The 26247-nt window shown below is 48.6% G+C and overlaps 1 protein-coding gene across 1 annotated transcript; it reads left to right on the top strand.

Moving 5' to 3' along the window:
- The first annotated feature begins 1568 nt into the window (after positions 1-1568).
- LOC114204006 (putative phospholipid-transporting ATPase IIB) lies at positions 1569-24458 on the top strand. The gene is made up of 3 exons (XM_088020687.1): positions 1569-1673; positions 20450-20562; positions 23728-24458. The coding sequence occupies exons 1-3, from the start codon at positions 1580-1582 to the stop codon at positions 24052-24054; spliced, it is 534 nt and encodes a 177-aa protein (XP_087876813.1). The 5' UTR covers positions 1569-1579; the 3' UTR covers positions 24055-24458.
- The last annotated feature ends 1789 nt before the right edge of the window (positions 24459-26247 follow it).

Below are 26247 nucleotides of genomic sequence, written 5' to 3'. Positions count from 1 at the left end.
AGAGATTTTTAACATTAAAAAGCAAACTATACGAACATTTGACCAAAATATACAATGCGTGTAAACTCAAGCTTCTGCTTCCTGTGTGGTATTTCAGTCTTAGTTGAAGATACATTTTCTATGATAGTTTTCACCTGTAAAGTGAACTTGTGTTTTATTTTTCCTTGAAGATTATCCGCATTCTCTGTTCACTGGCCTTGAGGGTGTGTGCCGTCAGCCAAAAATAGTCCACTGACGTTTATTTGTGACTCAGTATTTCGTGAAATAACAAATTCTTACAGCTATGTGACAATAGCAGTGGTTTTATTAAGCCCTAACCGTTCATGATTTGAAGAGAGCACCGCAGATGAACCCAGAAGGTGCTCCTTGGGTTTCCACTCCGCCCCAAGCCCAGCAGCACCCTGTGAACTCTTGAAAACTTCCTGCCTGCCTGTGGAAGTCTGTGTACTTGTCAATTAAAACTCTTCTTTCTGACCCGCAGAGTTCTTAGGATTTTTAAGATGTGAGCTTTATGGACAAATAGCTCATTATGATTATTTTAATTTTCTTTAACTTACCTACAAATTGGACTCTCTCCACTGACTCTGAGTCCTCCACGTTGCTTCTCAAGGGTGCGTTTCTTAGTAGGTAGATCTGTATGAATTGCCGTGTTGGTCATAATGAGTGACTGTCAACAGCTTCCCTGCATTGTGTAGGTATATCACATACCACATCTGCTCTTTTCTTGACAAAATCCAATCAGGCACAGATTTTTTTCTAGAATTGGAAGCATATCTGAATGGTCTTGAGTCTGAATGTGAACGAGAGCAAAGCTGGTTGTGTGTGAAGTTGGGAGCAGAGTGAGCACGTCAGTAAGCCCCGCAGGGAGCTGAGTGCCGCTGGGGTCACAGAGGAGCCCTTCATCCGTTGCCCTGACTGTGAAACCCACACTCTGCACCATGGTCTGGCCCCTGCCACGTCTGATCCCACCTCCTGCCACTCTCCCCCGCTGTGCTTCTGCTCAGGCCACACCACCGCCCCAGTCCTCAGGGAGGTCCCTGCTCGGGAGCCTGGTATTGTGAGGGGCCTAGTCTTCCCAGGATGTGTTCGGTCCGGCATTCATCGTCCCAGGAGAGCATCCTGTTTGTTCTTGTAAAATGAGCGGATCAAGGTCATGATGCATTTTGAATATCTGTTCCGAGTGGGATGCTGCCTAAACCCCTTACACACGCACCATCTCTCCTTTGTGTCTGAGCGGGGGTACTTAACGCACATCCACCTTCTCCTCCCACATCTGCCTCCGCACGCCCCACTGGAGGACCAGGATGAGGAGCCTGTTTACTGTCGCCTACAAACATGATAAGGGGCCTCAAAAGGTTTCTTGGCTTAAGTGTCAACAAATTCATTTATTTTAAAGTCTGAAATACAGTATTACCTACTTAGTTCCCGTGAGGTTAAAGATAATACGCCTGTATGGAAAACGTGAGTTTGAACATATCGTGTAGGTTTGGACCCTGCTAACGATTGTAATGAACCGGTTTTGTTTGGCAGTTTGCGTGTGAACTTGGACATGGGCAAAGCCGCATATGGATGGAAGATCATGAAGGACGAGAGCATCCCCGGCACGGTTGTGCGGACCAGCACCATCCCAGAGGAGCTGGGGCGCCTGGTGTACTTGCTCACGGACAAAACAGGTACCGCTCCTGGTTCATGTTTGCCTTTGCGTGCTCGCCGGCGTCCAGGGCAGGGTGACGATGGTGTGCATGTGCCTGTGTGCGCTCACCGGCATCCAGTGCAGGGTGACCCTGGCGCGTCTGTGTGTGCATGCATGTGTGCGTGCGTGCATGTGTAGCGGCGTATTGAAGTCATTCAAATTTAGGATTTTCCAGACTCCGCTGAACACTGGCACACAACTAACCTTCACCTTTGAATAAACACAGTATCATTAGAATTAGCAAAATGTTAAATCCTTAGAGATTTAAATGACATGTTTATATATTTTTGATTCTCTGCTGCCATAGCGTTCTTTGTTTTATTAGTGCGGCTTCTGGAGAGGAAATACTGCTTGCCTGTTTATTACAGGATGATACTTGTGAGCTGTTGGAAGAATGTAACACGATGTGTGTGGGTTTGGTCTTTTGACAGTAATGTTCTCCTGAAGAGCCTTCCAAGTGACTATCCCACCCTCAGGTCCCTGCCCCAAATTTTATTTGCCCTTATTCCATCAAAGAATCCTTGTCAATCCTTAACATAATAAATAAAACATAAACTGAATCCAGTGAAAATCCTAGCAACAGGTGAAATCCCTTCCTGATTTCTTCATTCATAGTTTAAATTCCTGGTAACTCTTGGGGCGCCTGGTGGCTCAGTCCCTTGCCCATTGACTCTTGATCTCAGCTCCGGTCATGGTCTTAGGGTCGTGAGATCAAGCCCCGTGTTGGGCTCTGTGCTCAATGGGGGAATCTGCTTGAGATTCTCCCTCCCTCCGCCTCTCTCCTCAGTCACATATGCTCTCTCTTTAAAATAAATAAGTCTTAAAAAATATCTCATAGTAATTCTTAGTGAACTAGAACTAAGGATACTTGTATAATATGATAAAATGTGTCTCAAGTAAAATTCAACATTATTTTTAATAAAATACTAGAAAAAGCTTAGTCTGGAAAGAGAGAAATCTAACTGCCCTATTAACATGTTTCATTCTGGCCGTTGCAGTAAGACAAGAACTAGAAATAAGCTCTCTGCCTGAAAGATGGAGCAAATATTTGTAGATGAAATAATGAACCAAGGGAATCAACTGCTAAGAGTACGAACCAATGAAGTGTCAGGTCACAGGTCAGAATAATAAAGTAGCTCCCTGCGTGTCAAGTGGACGGAAGAGGGAAGGCCCCACTCGTGGTAGCGCAAGCACGTGTGAAACACGTGGGCATACCGACGTGAGGGGAGTGAAGGGCGTGTGTGAGGATGATCAGACCTTACAGAGAAACGTGAAGGAAGACGTAAACCAGTGAAGGGACAGACTGCAGTCTCCAGCGCAAGGTCCCCAGCGCGAAGATACGGGATTGCGTAGAGCCTGCCTTCACGATGAAGTGATAGGTTTACTGCAGTTCCAGTCAAAATCCAGTTGCCTGTGGCACGTGGTTTTGTTTTGTTTTTTAATTTAGAGTGGGTTTTTTTGTTTTTATTTAAGTAATCTCTATCCCCAGCGTGGGGCTCGAACCCACAACCCTGAGATCAGGCGTCACACACTCCACTGACTGAGCCAGCCGGGCACCCCAGCGGCATTTGGTTGTGGTCAGGGTTGGTCATTATGGCACGTCGGGGGCTGTCCCGTCAGGTGATGCTCGTAAGTCCGAAGAACTCCAAAGTAACGAGGAGCTCAGACTCAAGAAGGTAGGCAGCGAAAATGCCATCAGATTTCTCCCTTCCCATCCTCACTGAGCCGACAGGAAAAGATCCAGAGAATAAAGTGTGGGAGACACGCAGGCGTGCCTCCGCAGAGGTTGAGTTATTTCTGGGAGACAGGTGGGACTATTTTGATGGAGAAGCTGGAGTGAAGCAAACCCAAACTCAAAAAGATTCCTGAAGTGACCCCACAGAAGAGCGTCCTGGGGAATCTGTGAGTTTACAGCACACAGGTCTGTGGGGGGCGGCACGGGAGGCTGTCAGGCTGCCCACCGGCGGCAGGAAAAGCCCAGCTATGCTCAGCCCTGCACTCAGCAGCCTGGACCTTGTGCATAAATACAATCGGAAACCAGGAACAGCAGCATGCACTCGGAGTCCCGCACAAACAGGCACGCTGTGCCCCAAGTGCACAGATCTGTGCGTGTTCACAGAGAAGCCCAACGGAGCCCTGAGGCAAGGGTGCCGCATGACAGAAGGACTTAGTCACACCTGCAAATTCAGTGTCAGAATTAAACTACATTTCCACATACCAGCAACAGTGGGGGCACTTAATTCCAAAAAGGCCAATTAGAATAGCAGCAAAATGTATAAAGTAATTAGAAATAAATCCAAGCAGAACTTGTGTAAAGCCTGCATGGATATAAGTTTGAAGACCTGAGCAGGAGCTAAGCGAGAGGGTGGGCATCTCAGTGCCACACCCCGTGTGGAAAAGTCCGACCTGTCTGAGGCGCACACTGCCCCAGGACCTTGTCTGCACCATTGGTGGGAGCGTTACCTGGTGGCCACCGCTCTGTCCGAACGGACGAGCCCCGACAGCCTGCGCACCGCGGTGCCCCTCTGGCTCCTGCTCCCCAAGGAGACACGTGCGCACGCGCAGCAGGAGACAAGCCCAGGGATGTCCATGGCATCATCTTGGACAACAAAACCAGACTGAACATAACAAAAGCGATTATCAGTACAATGCATAAATTGTGGAGTGTTTGCAGTTGAATGCTAACTAGCAATGACGGTGTCACGGTTTAATGTTGAACCCAGAAAGGTCTGGGGCCTTCCCCTCTCGGAATTCTGTGCTCCCCTCCTGCCCTGTGTGTGAGGTGCGCGGCGTGCTTATCCGGGGAGCAGGTGCGGGCTGGGCTGTCCTGTCTGCAGCCCACCTGCTCTCGTGGCCACTGAAATCTGCATGTAACACAGCTAAGTGTGGTGCCTGTGATTTCACGTCGGTTCGCAAACGAGAAGCATGTGTCAGCACACAGTATGCTTGAGAGTGACTGGTTCTCTCTCCTCTTCCCGTGTCTCTGGATGTGTGATATCAGCAAGGGAAGAAAGATTTTGTGACATCATTTCTTCTTAAAATGCTAACTTTTTAGTATGCATTTTAAATGGTGATGGGGTCATCATTCTCCTTTGTTTCATCATAGCTCCTCCATTTGTCTTTGAATTCTGAGTTCCATCCAGGATAAGGAAGAGTGGTTTTGCCCAGAGTCATAAAGTAAAACCCCATTTTCCTCATGTCTCACTCTGCTGCTTTCACAAAGCAAAAATAAATAATCTGGGCTTCTGAGATTTAAAAAGAATTACAGAACATTATATAAAATATGTGAGTGAGAGAATCTTACACATTTCATTTTCCAAAAGGCCTTTTTGTTCCAGAAGTCACTGAAGGGACCCTCTGTCACCACTTCCTAGTGTTGGAGCCACATGGAGTTTTAAACATTTTTAGTGTTTTTAAAAATTTTTGGTCTTGAGCTTTTTCAGACCCTTTCTCCGTAATCGGAAGGTGAACGCCACCCACGGCACATCAGGCGAGCCACACGCTGTGCCAGCCCTGTGCCTGTCCTCGCCCTGGGGCCATGGGGCCGCGGGCACTTGCCCTTCACGGGTCCTCCTCCCTGAGGGCACTCAGGAGGGAGTGTTGCCTTGGCTGCTTCTAAAGGCCACACGGACCAAATCGCAGGAGAAGGACATTGAGGACGAGTTGTGTAATTGTCACCACACTGCCAGCACATAGTAGGACTAGTCTAGAAACCAGCTTCTCACACAGATGGAGGCCGCCGGCACACGGGGGTTGGGCCCTCACCTCTGGGCAGCGTGCGGCCTCCGGGGACCCCCAAGCCTCCGAGCAGAGCCATGTGTTGTCTGCCGGGAGGGCTGCATGGCTCGAACTTGCGCTCACCTGCCCTGCCGGGGGGTCCGGCGCAGCTGCGTATCTGTTGTTACTGGGAAGCGTCGTCCGGCAGGGACTGAAGTAACTGTGCTCTGTGTTGTAGTAGTCTCGTCGTGTGACTGATTCAGGTCCTCTGCAGTTGGCCGGGGCCCAGTGGTCACTATGGTGGGCTCCACCATCGCAGAGGGTCTGACGGGGGTGGTGGTTTGGCAGAGGGTAGAGAACTTGGGGTGTAAGACCGTATGCAGACATCATCTGCTTAATCGAATGAGCTGCTGTGTGAGGAGCCTTTCGCTGCTGACCTGCCCATAAGGCGGTCCTCGGTGTGATCGTGATCGGGCTTGTGCCTCATCAATACGCTTTCTGACAAGAAGCGTCCATCACGCGGCCTCTCGTTTGCCCCAGCAGAACAGAGAACGAAGTGTCCCGCAATTGCATTACAGTTTCCTTCTTGTGGACAAGAAAGCGGTGTGGTGTAATTAGGTTTGATTGGGGTGCACGTTTCCGGTAAGATCTGAAATGAATGATGTTGCCATAGTGACGCGTGTGGCCAGCAGTGCGTGAAACATGAAGCAGTTCATTCGACAAGAGCGGACATCTGTTAGCTGCCAGGGTGCAGAGCATGTTGACACTGCCCAGAAATGGTGGACGTGCCGTGATAAATGAGCAGACGGCGCTGGCATGCTTGGGCAGGTCGTCTGCACCGAGTCCGCTGGGGAGCCCCCATCTCTGCGCCGGCTGCTCCTGAGAGCGGTGCTGCGGAGGGCTCGGAAATCATAAAACTTCGCTCCGGCTGCAGCCTGTTAGAGCAAGCCGCGAATTCCTTTGTTGGGAATCTTTATGCTCCTGTATGACAGAGCATTCCCAAACCACGCCCTGAGACAGGTCGTTTAGGATGCGCACCGTGTCGATAGCACCCGTTACCTGGCTTGGCCGTGCGGTTTGCACCCGGCTCGTGTCAGCTCCCAAGGCCGCATCCTCTGCAGCGGGAAGTGCCGTGTCCACAGTGGCAGGGGCAGCGGACCATGGCGTGCGTGCCTCGCCGGGGAGACCTGGCGCTGGGGGTTATGTCCCGTAAGCCAGGGGCCCTGTAAGCTGGGGCCAGGCACAGGCTCTCTGGCCTGCAGACGACAGCTGGGGCCTCTGGCGCCAACACACCTGCAGGGTCTGGCACTGTGCATGACCGGAGCGCGCACTTGTGTGTGTGCTGGGCTGTTCACCCCAGGTGAGGCACTTGATGCAGGCAGTGGTTGAACAGAGGCCTATTGTACTGGGAACCGCGGTCTTCTGAGAAAGCCTCATTTACAGCAAATACAGATTAACAAAGAATATGGCCACAGTCTGCAGGGTATTAGAAGTTGTGTTTCCATCCCTCATTGCTTCGTCGTAAAGTCTGAGTAGCTTTGTGTTGATCTCACGTGATCATTGCTCACGGCCTGGATCCTGCGCTGGAAGTCCATGGGGTTGGGTGGGTGGCCTGTCCCCAGTGTGCCGCGGGCGGACTTCCCTTTGTTTCTGTGTGGTTGCCACGCCCTGGCTGTCCCTCGCACGAGCTGCGGTGTGGCCGCGCCACCCGCCAAACACTGGGTCAGAACACTTTGCAGCTGCGTCTCCAGCAACGTGTCCTCTGCCTGCCTGTGAATCGTCTCCGTCGCTGCCCTGAGACGTGTGCCTGCAGGACTTTGTCCTTAGAAATTGAGTTCCCCTCTACCTGCTTTGCTGCTCGTCCTCCAGAGCCCTCTGCCTTATTAAGGAGCTACAGCATTTTCCTTCTTCAGGAATCACAAAACACGCCTTTTGTCCAAAGACATTTTCCGTCCCTGGCGCTCTCCTAACGGCCAGGTCGCGGGGAAGCCTTCTGGTGGCGTCTGCCCATCCCTATCATGAAGCTTCAGACTTGGGACATACTAACAGTTGAATTAAGATGACAAAAATTGTATGACCTATCAATTGATTGAAATCATGAAAATTGTTTAAGATTTGAAAAGCGGTTTTGCATTACTGACTCTTTTAGTAACTGGCTTAACCTTAGACGCCCCTGCTGTACAAGAGGGTGTAGAAAGTCTCAAACTCGCCCTGACTTTCCTGCTCAGCGTTTTACAGGGTCTGCTGTGAAATAGAAACATCATTGAAAGTTAAAAAGATCCTTCCAGGATTCACCTTAGTATGTTAGAAGATACGCGCCCCTACATAAAGGAGCGTCTGCATCCATAACCCAGTCTCTCACCCAGCGAGATGCAGATGCATTCATCCAAATGGCAAAATAACTGAGCCAAAAATTTCATCGTTTATTTGATGAAATGATAGTCATTTGTTTGAATATGTCTGTTATAACCTCCATAAAACGTGATTTATCAGCAACTAGGACGAGGGTACCAGATGCAGCGTTTGACTCGGACGGCAGGCCACTGGGGCAGGTCGCGCCAGCGTTGGGCACAACCACCGTGTGCTGTCAGTGCGGTCCGAGCTCCCTCACAAGGCCACCTGGTGCACAGCAGCAACCCCCTTGCTTCCCTGCCCTCGCTCAGCCCTCGGTGACCCCTGGTCGACCGTATGCCTCAGCCGGTCTGCCTGTGCTGGACTTCTCCCAGGAGTGGAAGCTCACACCGTGTGGCCTTCTGTGTCTGGCTTCATTTGCTCAGCAGACACTTTCCAGGTTCACCCGCACTGTCGCGTGTCTCAGTACCTGACTGCTTTCTATTGCAGGCGATACTCCGTCGTGTGGATAGACCACATTTCATTTCCATCTCAGTTGAGGGACATTAGTGTAGGTTTTCCTGTTTCTGTTTGGAAGAATGCTGCTATGAGCAAGGTTCTAGCCAGGGCGGGTAGGCAAGAAGAGAAAGGCATCCATGCTATAAAGGGGAGTGAAGCTAGTTGTGTGTGACATGGTCTTCAAACAGAAAATCATAAGGAGGGGTGCCTGGGTGACTCAGTCGTTAAATGTCTGCCTTTGGCTCAGGTCATGGTCCCGGGGTCCTGGGATCAAGCCCCTGCTCCCCAGGAAGCCTGCTTCTCCCTCTCCCACTCCCCCTGCTTGTGTTACCTCTCTCACTGTGTCTCTCTCTGTCAAATAAATAAAATCTTTAAAAAAAGAAAATCATAAGGAATCCCCTAAAATCTGTTAGAAGCAATAAATGAATTTAGTAAGGTTTGAGATACAAGATGAATATACAAAAATGAATTGTATTTCTATACGCTAGCAACGAACTATCCAAAAATAGAATTAAGAACACAATTCTGTTTATGATGGCATCAAAAAAATGAAATCAGTATTTTATAGTGTTAAGATGGCAATAGGATTCCCCAAATTGATTTACAGATTCTACACGATTCCTCTCAACATCCCAGCTGCCTTCTTTGGAGAAATTGACAAGCTGATCCTAGAATTCCTGTGGAAATGCAGGGAGGGTGGGCGCCCAGAGTGGTGTAAACAATCTTGGGACAAGAGCAAATGGAAGGACTCCACAGTTCCTCATCCCAGAGCCTGCCACCAGGCTGCAGGGATCAAGACAGGATGGTGCTGGTGTGAGGACAGACCTTGAGATCGAGGGGGTGGCATCCACAGTCCGGACATCAGTCCCTAGCTGGACACTCAGACGACTTCCAATAAGGCTGCCAGGACGGTGTGCCGGGAGGAACTAAAGCCTGACGCTGCCGGTCGACTGGATTCCAGCACGGGTGCCGCCATCCTCACTGGGGAGGACCAGCCCCTTCAACTGACAGGCAGGGAGAGCAGGACGTCCACATACAGAAGAATGAAGGGGGACCCCTACCTCACACCACACACAAAAACTAGCTCCAGATGGATCACAGACCTACATTGAAGACCTAAAATGATCATTTTTTTAAATTGCTGAGTTTTCAGAAACTACTCTAAACTTGTCTTTTGTTTCATTCTCTTTGGCTCCATGAAGCACCAGAATAAAGAACTTCTAGGTATCTATCTTAATAGAAAGCTTTATAGGGCACCTGGGTGGCTCAGTTGGTTAAGCGACTGCCTTCAGCTCAGGTCATGATCCTGGAGTCCCGGGATCGAGTCCCACATCGGGCTCCCTGCTCAGCGGGGAGTCTGCTTCTCCCTCTGACCTTCCTTCCTCTCGTGCTCTCTCTCTACCATTCGCTCTCAATAAATAAATAAATAAATAAATAATCTTTATAAAAAAATAAAATAAAAATCTTTATAAACATAACCCAAAAAATAAAAAATAAATGTAAACAAAGCCCAAAAGAAGAAAGAAATAGTTTAAATCTGGATATGTTATCTTTTAATTATTTTAAACTAAATTTTTAAATGCAACAGTGTATTTACTATTTTAGTATGTGCTTGTATGTGTCTATGGGAACTCTGTGGCCTCCCATAATTTCAAGGGGTCTTTGTGCATTACTCTAGAGAGTTCTCCAAACGGCAGCAGGAAGCAAACGTAACTGCGTAGTTGGAGTTTTCATCTCAGAACTTAAAATGCTATCACCAGGCTGACTGAGGACAGTGAGCTAAAGCAGTGTATTAAGGTAGCAGTCACTCGGGGCACCTGGGTGGCTCAGTTGGTTAAGCGACTGCCTTCGGCTCAGGTCATGATCCTGGAGTCCTGGGATCGAGTCCCGCATCGGGCTCCCTGCTCAGCGAGGAGCCTGCTTCTCCCTCTAACCCTCCCCCCTCTCATGTACTCTCTCTCTCTCATTCTTGCTCTCTCAAATAAATAAATCTTTAAAAATAAATAAATAAAAAATAAAATAAAATAGCAGTCACTCTACAGCTCCAGATTTGCTGTCTAGAAACAGTCTGTGATCGGAGCAGTAATCATGATGTGCCTTTGGTTTTGGAAAATACTTGCTGTCCACATGGAGTATTGCATTTGGGAATGCCAGAATGCTCGTCTTCAGTAGTCTCGGGAGCAAGATGCTCTGAGTAAACCATCTACCATGTGACTCAGAGAGATGCCACCCTCAAGCTGTGGTGGGTTAATGGGCATAGGACCTGATCGTTGGCACAGGAAGAGGCGGGCGGATGTGCCTCTGACAGAGGGGCTCTGCCTCTGCACAGAGTGTCTGCAGAGCCCAGAGGCCCATCAGCACCCAAGTCCAGACCGTAGGGAACACACTGGAGCAAGTTCATTTACAAGGAAGAACGAGAGAGCAGAGAAGACTGTGGCCTTGGGCTCAGGAGGCTTCACCTGGACCCACACTCAAGCAAACAGTGTAGAAACACAACGGGAACCAGGCCTGGCCTTGGTATTTGATGCTGAGGAGCTCCTGCTGTTTGTTGCTGTGATAACATGGGGGTTACATTTATTGTAGCAGCCCCTTCTGTTGTTAATAGCTGACACGCTCAGGCAGGAAGTGGCAGGTCCCAGGAGCGTGGCCCTGAGGTGGTCCTTGCTGATGTGAGGCCTCCATTCGCCACTTTACATGATGCCATTCTGTCCGCTTTGGGGTATGTTGGACATTTCCCTTAAGAAACGCAGACGGGTTGGGACAGAAAACACATTGCCGGAAGTCAGTTCCTGGCACTTCTTGTTCTCACATTTGTAGTTGAAATTTCTTGCATGTTCTGCTTTATCCCTGCAGTCGGTACACCTGTGTACACGCATGTGCACATGCACACGTACGCACACACAGCACTGTGAGAGCGATGCTCCAGCACGCGCCCCGAGGGTGTCCCGGGTGCGTTTGCACACAGTCGGGCGTCTGGCCATAAGACATTCTAAGTCAGCGTTGTTCTCCTGAGGTCAGCTCCCATACTAGAGCAGCATACGTGTGCCGGCGCCTGGTTATCCTCGGGACCGCCCAGCGGGACCAGCTCCTCGTCAGCCCCTCCAGGGAAGCCGCATGAGCATGGAAGTCTGTAGACCCTCCTCTCCACAAACTCGCCCAGGTTCCCCTTGCTTCTCTCCGGCCCACCGAGGCAGAGGCGCAGAGGGGCTCACACCTGAGGGCAGGATGAGGTACGTGTCTGAAGAACCGTCAGCCGCACCTCCCACACACAACCCCGTCGTGTCTCAGGTGCGCTTCCCGCCGCAGCGCGGCTTCCTGCTCGCACTCCGAGGCTGCCTCGTGGCGTTGACCGCCAGCCGTTAATAACTCCGTGCGTGGCTCCAAAAACCAGTTCAGGGGGACACGTGGTTTTTCTCTAAACATATTGTCATCTGCTTTTAAAAATATTCGCGTATTCCTAAATCCGTGTTAAGTACCACAAGTAACAATAGTCTGCAAAGTCAGGAAATTAAAAAAAGAAAAAAAAACAGTTTTTCCAACAGATCCAGTTTTCAGGACAGGAGGGTATTACGTAACAAAGTGTCTTCTGCTTTTTTGTTCAGTGCTTTCCAGCCTTGGGCTCTAGCTAGAAAACTTTTTCATCTGGTTGAGAAACAGTAATGTAATTGTTTCCGTTTCTGTCCTTTGGTGTCAGCATCCTGTATCTTTCTGCCAAACCTCCCCTTCCTCTTTATTTATTCATTTATAATTAAAATCAGTTAGCATATAACATTAGTTTCAGAAGTACAGGTCAGTGATCTGTCAGTCTCATATTACACCCAGTGCACGTTACATCACGTGCCCTCCTTACTGCCCATCACCCAGTTACCCCATCCCCCACTTACCCATCTCCCCTCCAGCAACCCTCAACTTGTTTCCTAGAGGTAAGAGGTTTGTCTTATGGTTTGTCTCCCTCTCTGGTTTCATCTTGTTTGATTTTTTCCCTCTCTTCCCCTATGATTCTCTGCCTTGTTTCTTAAGTTCCTTGTTTCAGTGAGATCATATGATAACTGTCTTTCTCTGATTGACTTATTTCGCTCAGTATAATGCCCTCTAGTTCCAACCACATTGATGTAAATGTTCAGTATTCATCCTTTCTGATGGCTGAGTCATATTCCATTGTATATATGGACCACGTCTTCTTTATCCATTCGTCTGTCGATGGACATTTGGGCTCTGTCTACAGTTTGGCTATTGTGGACATTGCTGCTATAAACATTGAGGGTCAGGTGCCCCTTCTTTTCACTACATCTGTATCTTTGGGGTAAATACCCCAAAGTATTTGGGGTATTTAGTAATTGGGTAAATACCCAATTGCTGGGTTGTAAGGTAGCTCTATTTTCAACATCTTGAACCTCCATACTGTTTTCCAGAGTGACTGCCCCAGCTTTGCATTCTCACCAACAGTGTAGGAGGGTTCCCCTTTCTCCACATCCTTGCCAACATTTGGGACGTTAAAATATGTGATATTACACTTAGCTTAATGAAGGACGAGATGTAGCTAAATCAGGTGCTTAGGCATATTTTGCCTTGATAAAACTAAACTGTCATTCAATCATTATACTTAGTACTATATTTAATTCCATGAACCTTAGAATTACTTCCTAATCTTGCCGTTGGGAAGCAGAGGTTGATGACCTGACAGAGTCAGCACGTGCATGAAGAGCAGAGGCATCCCCAGTGTCAGGTGCCCGAGCTTACAGACGCCAGAGGCCATGCGTGCTGCCGTGCTCCACGTATCAATGTCTCCTCCGGCGTGAGGAGCAGGTCTCCTGCAGTACTGCTTTAGGAGAATCTTTGGTGCTGGAGAGGCCAGTGTGACCCCGGGTCCTGGAGAAGACGCAGGAGAACGCAGTCCGACCTGTGCCCTCTGCGCACGTCCTGTTCATTCCTGTGTCTTCGGTGAAGTGTCGTAGCAGGTTTCTTCCAGTGGCTGGTTGTCTGCTGCGTGCGGTACTGATGCAGCCAAGGGGTCTGGGTTTCTTTGTCATACTTTTTACTTCGATGCACTTTTGTATTCCTTACGTCGTGCGGACTGTGAACTCGTGGTAAGCGTGTGTTCGCCCCCGCCTTTGTTCACATGCTGTCTGGGTTTGTGAGTTGGGCGTGCCCACACCCTCTCCCAGACAGGCTGGCTGTGACTTGGGACGGCTCGCTCACGCTGGGTCATGGGGACGTGCTTGTTGGACAGCAGTATCATGTCACCGCCTTGGCAATGGAGGCAATCGTGTGTTTCAATTCCTTTTTCCATGATGAGTGGAGAGTGTGGGAGGAGGACACGCTGATACCAAGCGTGAAATAAACATAGTTCTCATACACACGGTACAGTTGAGGTGATCATGGAAGTGCGTTTGAAAGGGAGCGAGGTCAAGCAGCCATCACTGAGCTTTGTCTCTTCGGTGTCTTGGCCCTGATCCAGTTGACAGCATACTCGATGGTGAAGGGAAAGAATCAACGTGAGGGGGACCGATTGCTGGAAGCGTGGTGTCTTAACACCGAGGCACAGGAGTGTGGGGTTTACGTTCCTCTTAATTCTCTGAAGCTGATCCTTCCTTTTCCCACACTCCAGATATTGCGTGGAACCACCATTGCCTTGTGTAGAGACCAGCTCTCTCCCCGGGCACTCTGGTCCAGGTGATAAGGGGCTGTGACTTGGGTATCAGGATTTAAAATCTCCCAGGTGGTGAGTGGGCAGCAGTGCTCAGGGTCTGCTGGGATGCACACAGTCAGACACAGAGCCACTGCCCAGCCTGAACGCAGCATCCCCACCCTGTTGATCTGAGGCCGTGGAGCAGGAGACCTAATCTCATGGGCACCTTGGAGGTCCTACCCACTCTGCTGCCTTGATGTAAAATACATGCAATCTTCAAAGAAAAACTATTCATTTAAAACCAAAATGTTTTATTATAACAGTGTGTAGTCTCAAGACTTCTTAAGAACGTGAGCATTTGCAAGGTATATATGGATAGGGGCACCTGGGTGGCTCAGTTGGTTAAGCGACTGCCTTCGGCTCGGGTCATGATCGTGGAGTCCCGGGATCGAGTCCCGCATCGGGCTCCCTGCTCGGCGAGGGGACTGCTTCTCCCTCTGACCCTCCCCACTCTCCTGTACTCTCTCTCTCTCTCATTCTCACTCTCTCAAAATAAATAAGTAAATCTTTTTTTAAAAAAAGGTATATATGGATAGTAGAATTTACATAAGGAGACCAGTATAAATGTAAATTTATCACTAGGTAAGTAAATGTGTAACTGTCAAATCTTAACATAATTTAGGGCGAGTGCCTCTGAACAGTTCTGTGATTCTGAGCTGATGCCAGTCGACGGCCTTGCTGAGCACCCAATGTGGGCGGAAGGCATCCTGGTCAGTATAACGTGTGGGTCACTGGCATGGCCCTATATGTAAATTCAAACTGTACTCTCCGAAATCTCATCTTTAAGAATCTACCCCACATAAATAATGGTTTTGTAGCTGCATTTTTTGGTGATAACAAAAAATTTTAAACCATCTGAGTATCCGTGTTTGGGAGGAAGATCCAGCAGAACCTTGTGTACCATACTGGGTTTATGGTATACCCCCTAAAAATAACGTGGAATACCCCTGTGTGTAGTCATGTGAAAAAATAGTTTATAAATGCATACTTGTCTCTACCAGTGGAAAAGTTGGAAGAGGTTATATACCTAAACTAGGTGATCCCAGGGTGTGAGAAGGTACAACAAGTATTTACAACTTTTAATATAAATGAAGGCCTCCAATTCCAGAACGATGGAGTGGATGTTCTTCTCCCTGTCTGTCCTGCTGAGCACACCGTGCACCTGACGTGCTACGTGCAGCGCACACAAGAAGACTGTGAGCGGGGAGGGAGGAAGGCAGCCTCGCCCCATCAGGAGGACCAGCAGTCAGTTCCCTGGTGTTCCGCTTCATGCCCAGACTGGGGCCTGGAGAAGCCAGCGATGCAGAAATGCCAGTGGCACAGACAGGCCGAGAAGAGCTGCTCTCTGTGACCGAAGGAGCAGCCTGGCAAGACAGGAACACTCACGCTTCCATTCCAGCCGTTGGAGAAAGCACAGCACACGTGGCCCTGTGATGATGTGACGGACGGAGGAGTCACCACGGCGGTGGCCATCCCATGGCCACATGTAAGTGTGTCCAGTCAGCGCATGGTGCAGCAGCAGCTTGCACAGTGTTCCCTGTCCATTTGTGCTCAGCAAAGGCCCCACCCTCTGTCTCCGAAGACCAAGTGGGGACCCTAGACTTCCAACCTCTCCTGGCTGTCCACAGATGACCCAGCTCCCAGGCCAGCATGGAGTCCAAGAAGGCTAAGGGTCGGACTTTCATGTCTGCTGGGCGGGCAGCCTGGACGGCCATTGTCACAAACAGAATCAGCGCGGTGAAGAACTGATGGGTCGTGCCAGACTAGGGGTGGGCGAGGGCATGGATGTGGCCACGGATGCAGGCGAGGACCATGTTGGTGCAGATGGGACGCCTCTGCATCTTGATGGCCATGCTGGCCGTGCAGATCCACACATGACGGTGACGTGAAGCTGATATGCTGCGCGGTGCCGGGCACTGGTCTGATCCTGCGCCACTCAACACAGGGACGGCCAGTGGGGTGCCAGGCGGGGGATGCGGGCAGCCCCCTGTGCCGCTGTGGAATCCAGAATTGCTGCAGGAGAAGTCAGAAGAGAGGCCAGCAGCCCTTACTCAGGAGGCTGGCGGACACGAGAAAGGCCTGTGGTAGGCATGCCACCCAGGGGGAGGAATCACACATTTCCTTGTGAGGTAGCAGTTTTTTCTTTAAACTAGAGTTGTTTCTTATGAAATGCATATGTTTCTTATTTTTTCCTATCATTTCATTGAGATTCCTGGTAGTTGCTATTTTCTAAACTGGAGAGCTCTAATTCTGTAATCGTCTAGCATTTCAGGGGCCTGGCAGGTCCCAGCAGCCGTGAAGTGCACTGCCCAGCTGACATTTCATGTAGACGGTGGACATTGCTGGTTGTGTTTGAGGGAGGGAGGAGAATGAAGGGTCCTTATTCTAGGAAGGTGGCACCAGTCAGGAGGTCAGAAGCCATTCCCGAGTCTCGCAAGTCGGGATGAGCGGTGAGGGCCCCAGAGTACATGTAGCCGCGGCAGAGCCCCCCCACCACACCTGTGTGGCTGGTGTGAGGAGGTCTGAGGGTTGGCAGAAAGGACGGAGGATGATGAGGGCGGCGTGTGGGGCAGCTCCGTCACCCGCCTCCGCCTGCGTGCCTGTGGACCCCCTCGCCAGCCTCAGCCGGTGTTTCACGGTGAGGGGGTGGGCGGCAGGGGGGCGGCAGTGCCCGCAGTCAGGCGCTCAGGGGGCGCTCCGGCAGGGGCGGGTGCTGCTGGTCAGGAGGCGTGCGGGCCAGGTGGCGGAAGGGGAGGCCAAGGCTGTGCGTCCACAGGGTAGAACAACCATCCTAGAGGAAGAGTGGGTGGAGCTGGGCACCATGAGATCTGGGAATGGTGACACCTTAGACCCTAGAATGTCTGCAAAGCCAGAGAATCCTAACAGTGTGGCCCCAGCACGACACACACACAGACCAGGGGAACAGAAAAAAACCGCACCCGTAAATGGGCAACTAAGGCAGGACGAGGAGGGCAAGAGCGGACAGTGTCCTCGCACGTGGTGCCACAAGAGCTGGACAGCAGCGTGCAGAAGAAGGAAACCGGCCCTTTGTCCCGCACCACACAAGATGAACCCAGGACTGAAGACCAGAAACCATAGAGGTTCCAGAGGAGAACACAGGCAGTAATCTCTTTGACATCGGCCTTATCAACATTTATTTGGAACTGTCTCTCCAGGGAAGGGCAACAAAAGCTAAAATAGACAGACAGGATTCCATCAAATGGGATTTCATCAGACTACAAAGCCTCTTCAGAGCCAAGGAAACCCATCAACAAAATGAAAAAGGAACCTATTGAATGGGAGCAGATATTTTCAAGTCATCCATCCTGTAAGGGGTTAATATCCAAAAACATATGAAGAACTTAGACAACTTAGTATCAAACAATTAAAACGCCCCAGTTTAAAAATAGGCAGAGGATCTGAAAGGACATTTTTTCAAAGAATACCTGTAGACACATGAAAAGATGCACAACATCACTAATCGTGGGAGAAATACAAATTAAAACTACGATGATACATCTCCTTCACACAGGTCACAGTGGCTAAAATCAACAGGTGTCGGCAAGGATGCAGAGAAAGGGGAACCGCCGTGCACGGCTGGTGGGAACGCAAGCGGGCGCAGCCCCTCTGGAAAACGGTGTGGAGGTTCCTCAAGACATTAAAAGGAATCACCATGTGATCCAGCAATTGCACTTCTGGGTGTTTATCCAAACAAAATGAACACTAATTCACAAAGATACACACCACCCCTATGTTTGCAGCAGCATTATTTACAATATCTGAGATCTGGAAACATCCCAAGCATCCATCCGTAGATGAATGGATACGGGAGAGGTGGTAGAGACCTATGTTACTCAGCCATAAAAATGAAATCTTGCCATTTTTGACAAAAAGGATGGACCTAGAGGGTATGGTGCTCAGTGAAATGAGTCCGAGAAAGCCAAAGTTGCAGAATCTAAATAACCAAACACAAGAGAAACAGACTCAAAGACATGGAGACAAATGGGTGGTTGCCAGAGGGGAGGGGGCGGAGGAGGGTGGAGAGCCGCAAACCTCCGGTTATCAAATGAGTCCCGGGGATGTACAGTACCGCATGGGGAGTGTGGCTGGTGATACTGTACTAGGGCTGTGCGGTGACAGATGGCGACCGCACTCAGACGGGGAGCATTTTGTATAAAAATAGCGAACCGCTGCCGTGTACACCTGAAACAGATAGTGTATGTCAGCCTTCAGTTTTCACAAAAAAGAAACACGGAAGTGATCCACCCAGTTCCAGCAACAGCACTGTGAGACGGTGGGTCTTCGCACTGGGTGAACTGGGCGCATCCCCGTTCCATCCCCGCGGATCCCGCGGTGTGAGCCAGTGAGCAGGGCAGAGCACCCTTCGCTTAGGGTCTTTTGCCACTTGCGTTCAGTGGTTTACAAACCTAAAGAAATAGTAGTTTATTCTTGGTAGGAACTGTGCAGGCGTAGTATTCTTATTTTTGCCATACGTGTAAAATTGTTAGTAATAAAAAGGTTGAAAAGCATTATTTATTGTCATCGTATTTATAAACTGCCTCATACCACAGCCCACCATAGATTAGAAGCCTCACATTCAGTGTATGTCAGAGGAAAAAGTGTCTACAGGAAATTCTTTAATGATGTCAATCTGATAAGTAAGATATTTTTTTTTAAATAATAAATTTTCAGGGAACTGCTCATTTGGGCACACGTAACAGAGGTGAGCTTGGTGCTTATTCTAACAGGAATTAATGTACAATTTCATTAGCTTTTGATGATAGGTAACTATCGTCTTCATCTCAAATCTTTGATGTAAATAATTTCTAGAACTTCCTTATTTCATTTGGAAGCTGAATTGTTTTTAATTACATTCTTTAAACTATTTTAATTAATTCTGCTTTACTTAATGAGGATGACATAACCAGGAAACCCTTTTAAACTGTACTTCTCACATAATTTTGATTTCAGGAAACTTAGGTGCCATTTAATTGAGGTACTAAACGGGCTAAATAGAATTTTGAAAAAGCAAAATTTCTAAAACTGATCAGCATCCCTGAGAAGAGCTGCTCTTTGAAATTTATGAGACCCTAATGTATGTATTCTATCCATTCTTGTAAGAAGGTTATTCAAAACAGTCTCTGAAACAGTGTTATGAAATACGGATTTTCCTTTATGTTAACGTAGCCTTCCTGTCCTGTAGTGGGAGTTCTGAGCTATTTTGTTTTGAACACCAATGTGTATGGAGTCATGGATAGATGTGAAAACACTTTTTATTATATCTTCCACATCACATGTGCCAAAGAAAACAGAAGTTAGTTAATATTTTATGGGTGCCTTGTAACCGTGTGGAAAGCCCAGCTTCTAACTGACTGGGGATAGGATTGTTCATACCCACATTGATAATTACATCAGTCAGTGGGTGATCCTTCTGTGAGCTGTGAGGTAAGTGCAGAAAAGCCCGGGGGCCTACATGACCGCACTTTTCGTTACCGTACCTGACGCCCATGCTCACAGGTGTTCACACTTCCCCAGGTTGCTTTACTTCTAGAAAACCCAGTAAGCAAAAATCCTATGTGCGTATTGTGTGTGCATTTTTATATTAAGTGATACACATACACAATGTTTAGGGTTTTCAGAGTCATGAAGATGTGTACCATTGTGAATTTATGTGTCACTTTTAATGAAAATTCACCGTTTTTGAAATAATGTTAACGTCTTGCTGCCTTTCGTGATGTTACTTCACTGTATTTGGCAGACCCAAGACATCTCATAAAATTGACCTGTGCGTGCTCCTCTCTTAACTGACTTCCTTACACACCAGGGGTGAAGCACTTCCTCATGCTCAAGCACACGTGAGTGCCTGGCCTACATGGACTGGCTGTCCCCAGGAGTGAGCCCTGGCCATCTGGAGGGACGTGAGCACCTCCAGGCAGCTCACCGGGCAGAAGCCCAGCTAAAGAGAACGTGCCTCCCTGCTCACTGACCTTTCTGTTGCTCCACATGATGCAAGTGGTGCTAAGGGTTAAATGCATCTGTTTCTGTTCAATTAAAAATACTTAATTTTTCAAAATTGGGTGTTTTTTTTAAAAAACTGGTAGGCACGCTTATTTGGGACTAGTTGATGTCTTTCTCAGGCAGTGTTCTAGAGTATAATTACAAAGGTAGTGACTCTGTTTTCCAGTTTCACGCCTGTCTCTTTCAGAACAGGCAGAAGTTATATTTGTACCAAACAATGCATCTGAACTGAAAGACAGAGGCCACACTTTCTTCAGGTAGTTAGAGCCCTTCACGTTATCGCGCTCTTCCGGAGGGATCTGGGAGGGACACTTGTCCTCAGTGGGGAAGGACATTCCTAGCTGCTGGAATTACAGAGCAGAGCATTCTCACTGCCGAGGGGCGCCCCGCTATGAGAGCTCGGCCCGTGGAGGTCCACGTACGGGATGGGGAGTCCTGGTCCCGTTGATGAGCTTTCCTCTGTGACCTGGTCTTTGTTGCAGGAACCCTCACCCAGAACGAGATGGTGTTTAAGAGGCTGCACCTGGGGACTGTGTCTTATGGAGCAGACACGATGGAGGAGATCCAGAGCCACCTCAGGAATCCATACTCACAGGTAAGCTCATTGGCATCCGCACGGGAGCTGCCTGCAAAAGTGCCTGGCTCTGTCGAACCAGCCGGAACCCACTGTATCCGCTGATCTGGAAATCGGCAAACATCTTTGAATGTCCTAAAACACTCAGTTTTAATTTATAAATCAAGAAGCAGTTTTTGAACCAATTTTATTTTATTTTTTTTATTCTTTGTAAAGATTTTATTTATTTATTTGTTTGTTTGTTTGTTTGTTTGTTTGATAGAGATAGAGGGAGAGCACAAGCAGGGGGAGGGAGAAGCAGGCTCCCCGCTGAGGAAGGAGCCCGATGTAGGGCTCGCTCCCAGGACCCTGGGATCATGACCTGAGCCGAAGGCAGCCACTTAACCGACTGAGCCACTGAACAATTTTGAATAAGCATTTCTATATTGTAAAATAATAGAAAGGATATAATGACCTTAAACCATTTATTCATATTAAATAATTTTCTTAGTGAAATATTCCAAAAGATTACTCAGGATAGGTAGTATTTTTAAGACTATTAAGTAGAATACTGCATCACAGGTGTTTCTTACCAGTTCCTCTGGGTTTCTTCATAATTAGTAAGACTTTCTCATATTTTTTTGCCTTTTCCATAAACAGAAGTAGACACACGGTATCGTGAGCCCTATGTCCCTGTCATTCGGCCTCAGCAGCTGTCCATGCACCGCAGACCTGGTTCCCTCCGTAGCCCTGCTCCTCCTTCACCATATCACTGTGAAGTGAAACTCAAATGTCACGTTATTTCATCTGCAAATACCTCGTCTGTGTCTGGATCAGATAAGGACTCCTTGGGTGGAGGCAGGGGGCGTATATCCTAAGTCTTGGCCTTTCCCTGGAGCTTCAGGAGCTCTCTGAAGTTGCAGGAACAGGAAATACACAGCCTAGTAGCCACAGTGTTTGCCAGAGACTTGGTAGGCCGTGCGCTCTGCAAGTGCGTCTGTGGCCCGGGAAGGTCCTGACACGCCAGATCCTGACATGGGGCCCACAGGGCCACGTGTTCCCACAGATGACAGGGTGTGGGGCAGGCAGACACAGGCCACTCTGCAAAGGTCAGTTTAGGCCGCAGAGGTCCCCTAGCCTGTTCTCAGGTAGCGTTCGTGTTGCACTCATTTGAATTCACTGATTCTGAGTAACCAAACCTTGCAAGCCCAGGGTGTCTAAGATGCTGCACACACAAGGCTGTGGTTTGAACCCAGAGCCAGCCATCACTTCCCTAGGCTGCTTTTCTGCCTCTCTGCTGGCCTCTTGTGAGGTTCGGGCACCCCCGTTGTAACAGGCCAGCATATATCAGGTGCAAACGTGCCATCACCCGCCCCCCAGGGAAGCGGGGCCTCGCATGTACACAGACCACTGCCGCCTCGAGGCTCCCACGGGCCGTCTGGCAGCGGCGCCCCCAGAGGCTGTAGGCCCTGTGTATTGATGGTCATACTTCTGACTTGACTTCCACAGACGGGGCTGAGCCACACACGCCCTGAGCAGTTTCTGCTCTGACCGAATTCAGGTGTACTGTCTGCCTTACATTCAGTTTGTGAAAACCTTCTCTTTCTTCTGTAATGTTTACCAGAACGGCGTATACTTTACTTTTCAAGACGCTGTCAAAAGAAAAGTATCTAATGCATATGTGTTTATTGGATGTAATGATCACTTACACAAGCACACATATACTTAAAACCAAGCCCTTTCTTCAGTTGGATGTCACTCAGTGCAATACAGAGCATTTTGTAACCTAGAACATTTATTAACAGAAGGAAAATCTAAAAAGGAGAAGGAATAGGTCTTCCCTTCTCCTGGTAATCTAGGTCTAGGTCGAAACAGTACCAGGTAAAATCTGTTTTTAAAAAATAAATTTACATTATGCATGAATATGATTTTAATAGCTCCAAATAAGCTGTTTTCTAGAAAATTTAGAAACAGAAAGGATGAGTCAGTGTATAAAAATAGCAGATATTTAATACTTATTTCCACGGAGGAGGTCTTTTAAAAATCTTTTTTCGAAGCTGTCTGTTGGTTGGCTGGTTAGATAGTACTCTTTTGTAAAATTGATTTTATTCCTGAGATTCTGTCTTTTTATTAAGATGATAATAGTCTACCAGGTCCACTGCAATGTAACATGAATCTTTCATAATCTGATTATATTTCCCCTCCGGAAGCATTTGGTGATGGAGGGCATAATCTTTAATGGCATTTGTGTGAAATGAAATTCTACAGCCATCGATAAACAGAGTCCTAAGGGGAGTCAGCCGTGTTGCGTGCCGCTCTCCCTTTGCCGTGCAAGCAGCAGGCGGGTGGGAGGCGAGCGCAGGGGAGAGGCAGTGCCAGCTGCTGAGCTGCACGAGCAAACCCTTCATTAGACAGCACTGTGACTTCACGGGCAGAGTAGTCACGGCTCGGTGGCTCTGCATGCCCCGTCCAAAAGCGAGAGCCTGGCTTTCTCGGGAGGGCCGTCACAAGTGGCCATGAAGGTAACCGAGGAGCCTCTGTGGTCCTGCTCCACCTCCCCCCGGGAGCGGGGGGGAATGGCCACTCTACTGGCCGAGGCGAGCGCCCTCGAATGCAGCCTGGTGCGGGGGGAGCCAAATGGAGGGAGCGGGGAGTCACGTCTGGAGCGCAAGAGTCTGAAATAGGAGGTGAGGATCAGTTTTTGTCAGATGCCGGGGTTACTGTCATGCACAAAACTAGCTCTTAATACAGAGGCTGTGACAGGCTGGATTCCTTTATTGTATTAAAGGAAGATTCGTAAGTATTTTTTCCTGCTTTTAGCTTTAGTCCACTTCAGGTACAGCACTTTTTAACGAAACATGAAAGCAGTTAGGAGCATATGGCTCTGGTTTGCTCTTTAACTCACCCCATCTTTACAAGGAGAACAAACATGACTTATTACGGACTTAGCAAGCCAATGCTATGGATCAAGTGAATGTAGAAAAGGAAAACCCTCCGACTCTAAGTACTGCAACAGTTTGGTAGCCGTGCCGACCAGGAGACGCGAGTGCTTACGGCGCTAGCACGGACACGTCACGTGAGCGAGCCCGTTCCCTAAGAGCTGCTTGTCTCATCCCTCACTGATGCACTCATAAAAATCACACGTGCTGGTAACTCCAGTATCAACTACGTTGTCTCTTTAATTTTGTGACGTTCGTATTTTATCAGATGCAGTCTCAAGCTAGCGGGAATGCTACCAGTTCAACACCACCAAGAAAGGCCCAGTCCTCAGCTCCCAAAGTGAGAAAAAGTGTTAGCAGTCGAGTCCACGAAGCTGTGAAGGCCATTGCGCTGTGCCACAACGTGACCCCCGTGTATGAGCCTCGAGCCGGCGTGATCGCGGAGGCCGAGTACGCAGAGGCGGACCAGGACTTCAGCGACGGGAACTGCACCTACCAGGCCGCCAGCCCTGACGAGGTCAGTCGGGGCCTCTTAGAGGATGTCAGATACAAACCTGCATCAGAGGCACAAGAATTCGTTCTTCCAGGGGCATGAATGCAAGGAGAGCTTTATTATCGTGTCTAATGGTGCCTTAGCTCCAGGCCTGAAGGCCACATGGCTCTCTCAGATTCGTGCATTTGGTCCTGGTGTGTCCACTTACCCCAGAAAGCCTAAGAGTTGAGTTACTGGAAAACACATGAGAAAAATCAGAGTTTTACTGATTTGTAAACTGATTTGTGACCGAGTCAGATCTTAATAAAGCTGCTGGCGCCTAGACTGTTCCTCCCTCATCATCCCATCTTCTTACTTCCACATGAATTGTCAGGCTTACGTGTTAAATTTCCAGGTTTGTTCGTTTGTTTTGCCAGAATTTAGCTATAGCATATCTATTTCAAAAGAGAATTGGGCTATAAATCATTTCAAAAATCTACAGAAGACAGAAACAGTAAAATCTTCAATGTGGCAAATTAGTCATTTCTGACCTTACATCATTTTTTTACTTTTTTTTTTTAAAGATTTTATTTATTTGTTTTTGTCAGAGAGAGACAGAGCACAAGCAGGGGGAGCAGCAGAGAGGAGAAGCAGACTCCCTGCTGAGCGGAGAGCTCGATCCCAGGACCCTGGGATCATGATCTGAGCCAAAGTCAGACACTTAGCCGACTGAGCCACCCAGACGCCCCCATTTTTTTTATTTTTAGATTGATAAAAGTCATTGTTAAATTAATTTGCCCAATTCCTGTTCAGCCAGTATATTTTAAATAACGTTTTCTTATGCCCTCCCTTTTAGTCAAGGTTCTTGAGATGATTCTGTAATCAAACCAACCATGGAAGCAATATAAGCAAACAACCTTCTTTTTTTTTTTTTTAAATACTGTATGAAATTGGATCATGTAATAACTCCCAAAAAGTACCATCAATCACAGTTTAAAAAAGAAAAATCTGATCTAATGTTTTTTTTTTTTTTAAAGATTTTATTTATTTATTTGAGAGAATGAGAGAGAGAGAGCATATGAGAGGAGGGAGGGTCAGAGGGAGAAGCAGACTCCCTGCTGAGCAGGGAGCCCGATGCGGGACTCGATCCCGGGACTCCAGGATCATGACCTGAGCCGAAGGCAGTCACTTAACCAACTGAGCCACCCAGGCGCCCCTGATCTAATGTTTTAAAGAGAGGAGCCCAGTGATTCTCGTAAACGAGTATTTCAGAAGAGCGAGGTCCTTCTGTAATGACATCACAGCAAGGAACTTGCGCGCCGCTTTCCCCTGAGATATCTGTGTTGGGGAGGCTGAAGGGCTGGGGCCTTAGGCTGCCGCTGGGAACCACAGCATGAAACCAAGAGCGCCAAGGTGCTGGGGTGTAACGTGTACTGCAGAGTCTGCAGCGCTGACAAGAGCGTCCCTGTTGTGCTGAATAAAATTAATTAAGAGGTCAGAAGATAAATCTGTGAGTTTCCCGTGTTAGGAAAGGCGTTCTGTGAGTCATAGCTAGAGCCGGCTTGGGACCTGGGCCAGAGAGGACTGTGTAGTTGTGTGTTGTGGGTGCCGGCTTGCAGGGGCTCGTGTCCTGCTTCCCTGCAGCTGGGAGCAGCCAGTCCTGCCTGTTTATTCCTCGAAAGCTGCTTGCGACCATCCTGATGGGTTTCGTTCCCAGAGGCGCCCTCAGTCCATGTCTGCCGTCTCCTGGGAGCCACAGGGGACACACCGGCACCCTTCATCCTGTCTGCGTGGCACGGGGACTGACAATTTTGTTTTCTTCAGTCTTTTTTGTGTATCTGCCTTTTTCTGTACCTGTGCTTGGTTCCAGAAGTGCTGATTGCTGGGCCTGGTGTGAAGCCAGTGCTTCTCCATTCTGGGAACGCACTAAGTGGCCCCCATAGCTTAGAACCACTGAGTCTCGTGAGTCTTCCTGGGCGCTCCCTATGGTGTGCGGGAAGCACCTCGGCGGAGCAGGTGGGGAGTGCCGGTGTGCGTGGTCCCTCCACAGTGCCCCCCACAGGCCGCACGGTGGAGACAGACACTTGGGACCCCTTTACCTTGTTCTGACTTCATAATGACGAAGAACAGTAGCAAGAAACCCGAAGTGCACCAGCAAACGCTTGGTGTTTTACTAAGCTTTATGCACCGCTGTATGATTTGAAAACCAAATTTATTTTTGAAGAGGTAGTTACATAGGCACTGCCTTATTTATTTAGTCAGGAAATTATCCCACGGTAACCAAAACAAGCTACTTTAGAAATTATGACATGTCAT

This window comes from Eumetopias jubatus, unplaced genomic scaffold (genome assembly GCF_037043125.1).
Source record: "Eumetopias jubatus isolate StellerSeaLion01/CBP00866 unplaced genomic scaffold, mEumJub1_p1.0 scaffold_106, whole genome shotgun sequence".
Lineage (NCBI taxonomy): Eukaryota > Metazoa > Chordata > Mammalia > Carnivora > Otariidae > Eumetopias > Eumetopias jubatus.
Note: the sequence above shows the minus strand (reverse complement) of the source record. Positions and strands in the feature narration are given on the sequence as shown.

Coding starts and splice junctions, on each gene's coding strand:
- LOC114204006 (XM_088020687.1), top strand. CDS start 1,580: ATGAAGGACGAGAGCATCCCCGGCACGGTTGTGCGGACCAGCACCATC. Junction 1,674..20,449: donor CTTGCTCACGGACAAAACAG/GTACCGCTCCTG, acceptor TCTTTGTTGCAG/GAACCCTCACCCAGAACGAG. Junction 20,563..23,727: donor TCAGGAATCCATACTCACAG/GTAAGCTCATTG, acceptor GTATTTTATCAG/ATGCAGTCTCAAGCTAGCGG.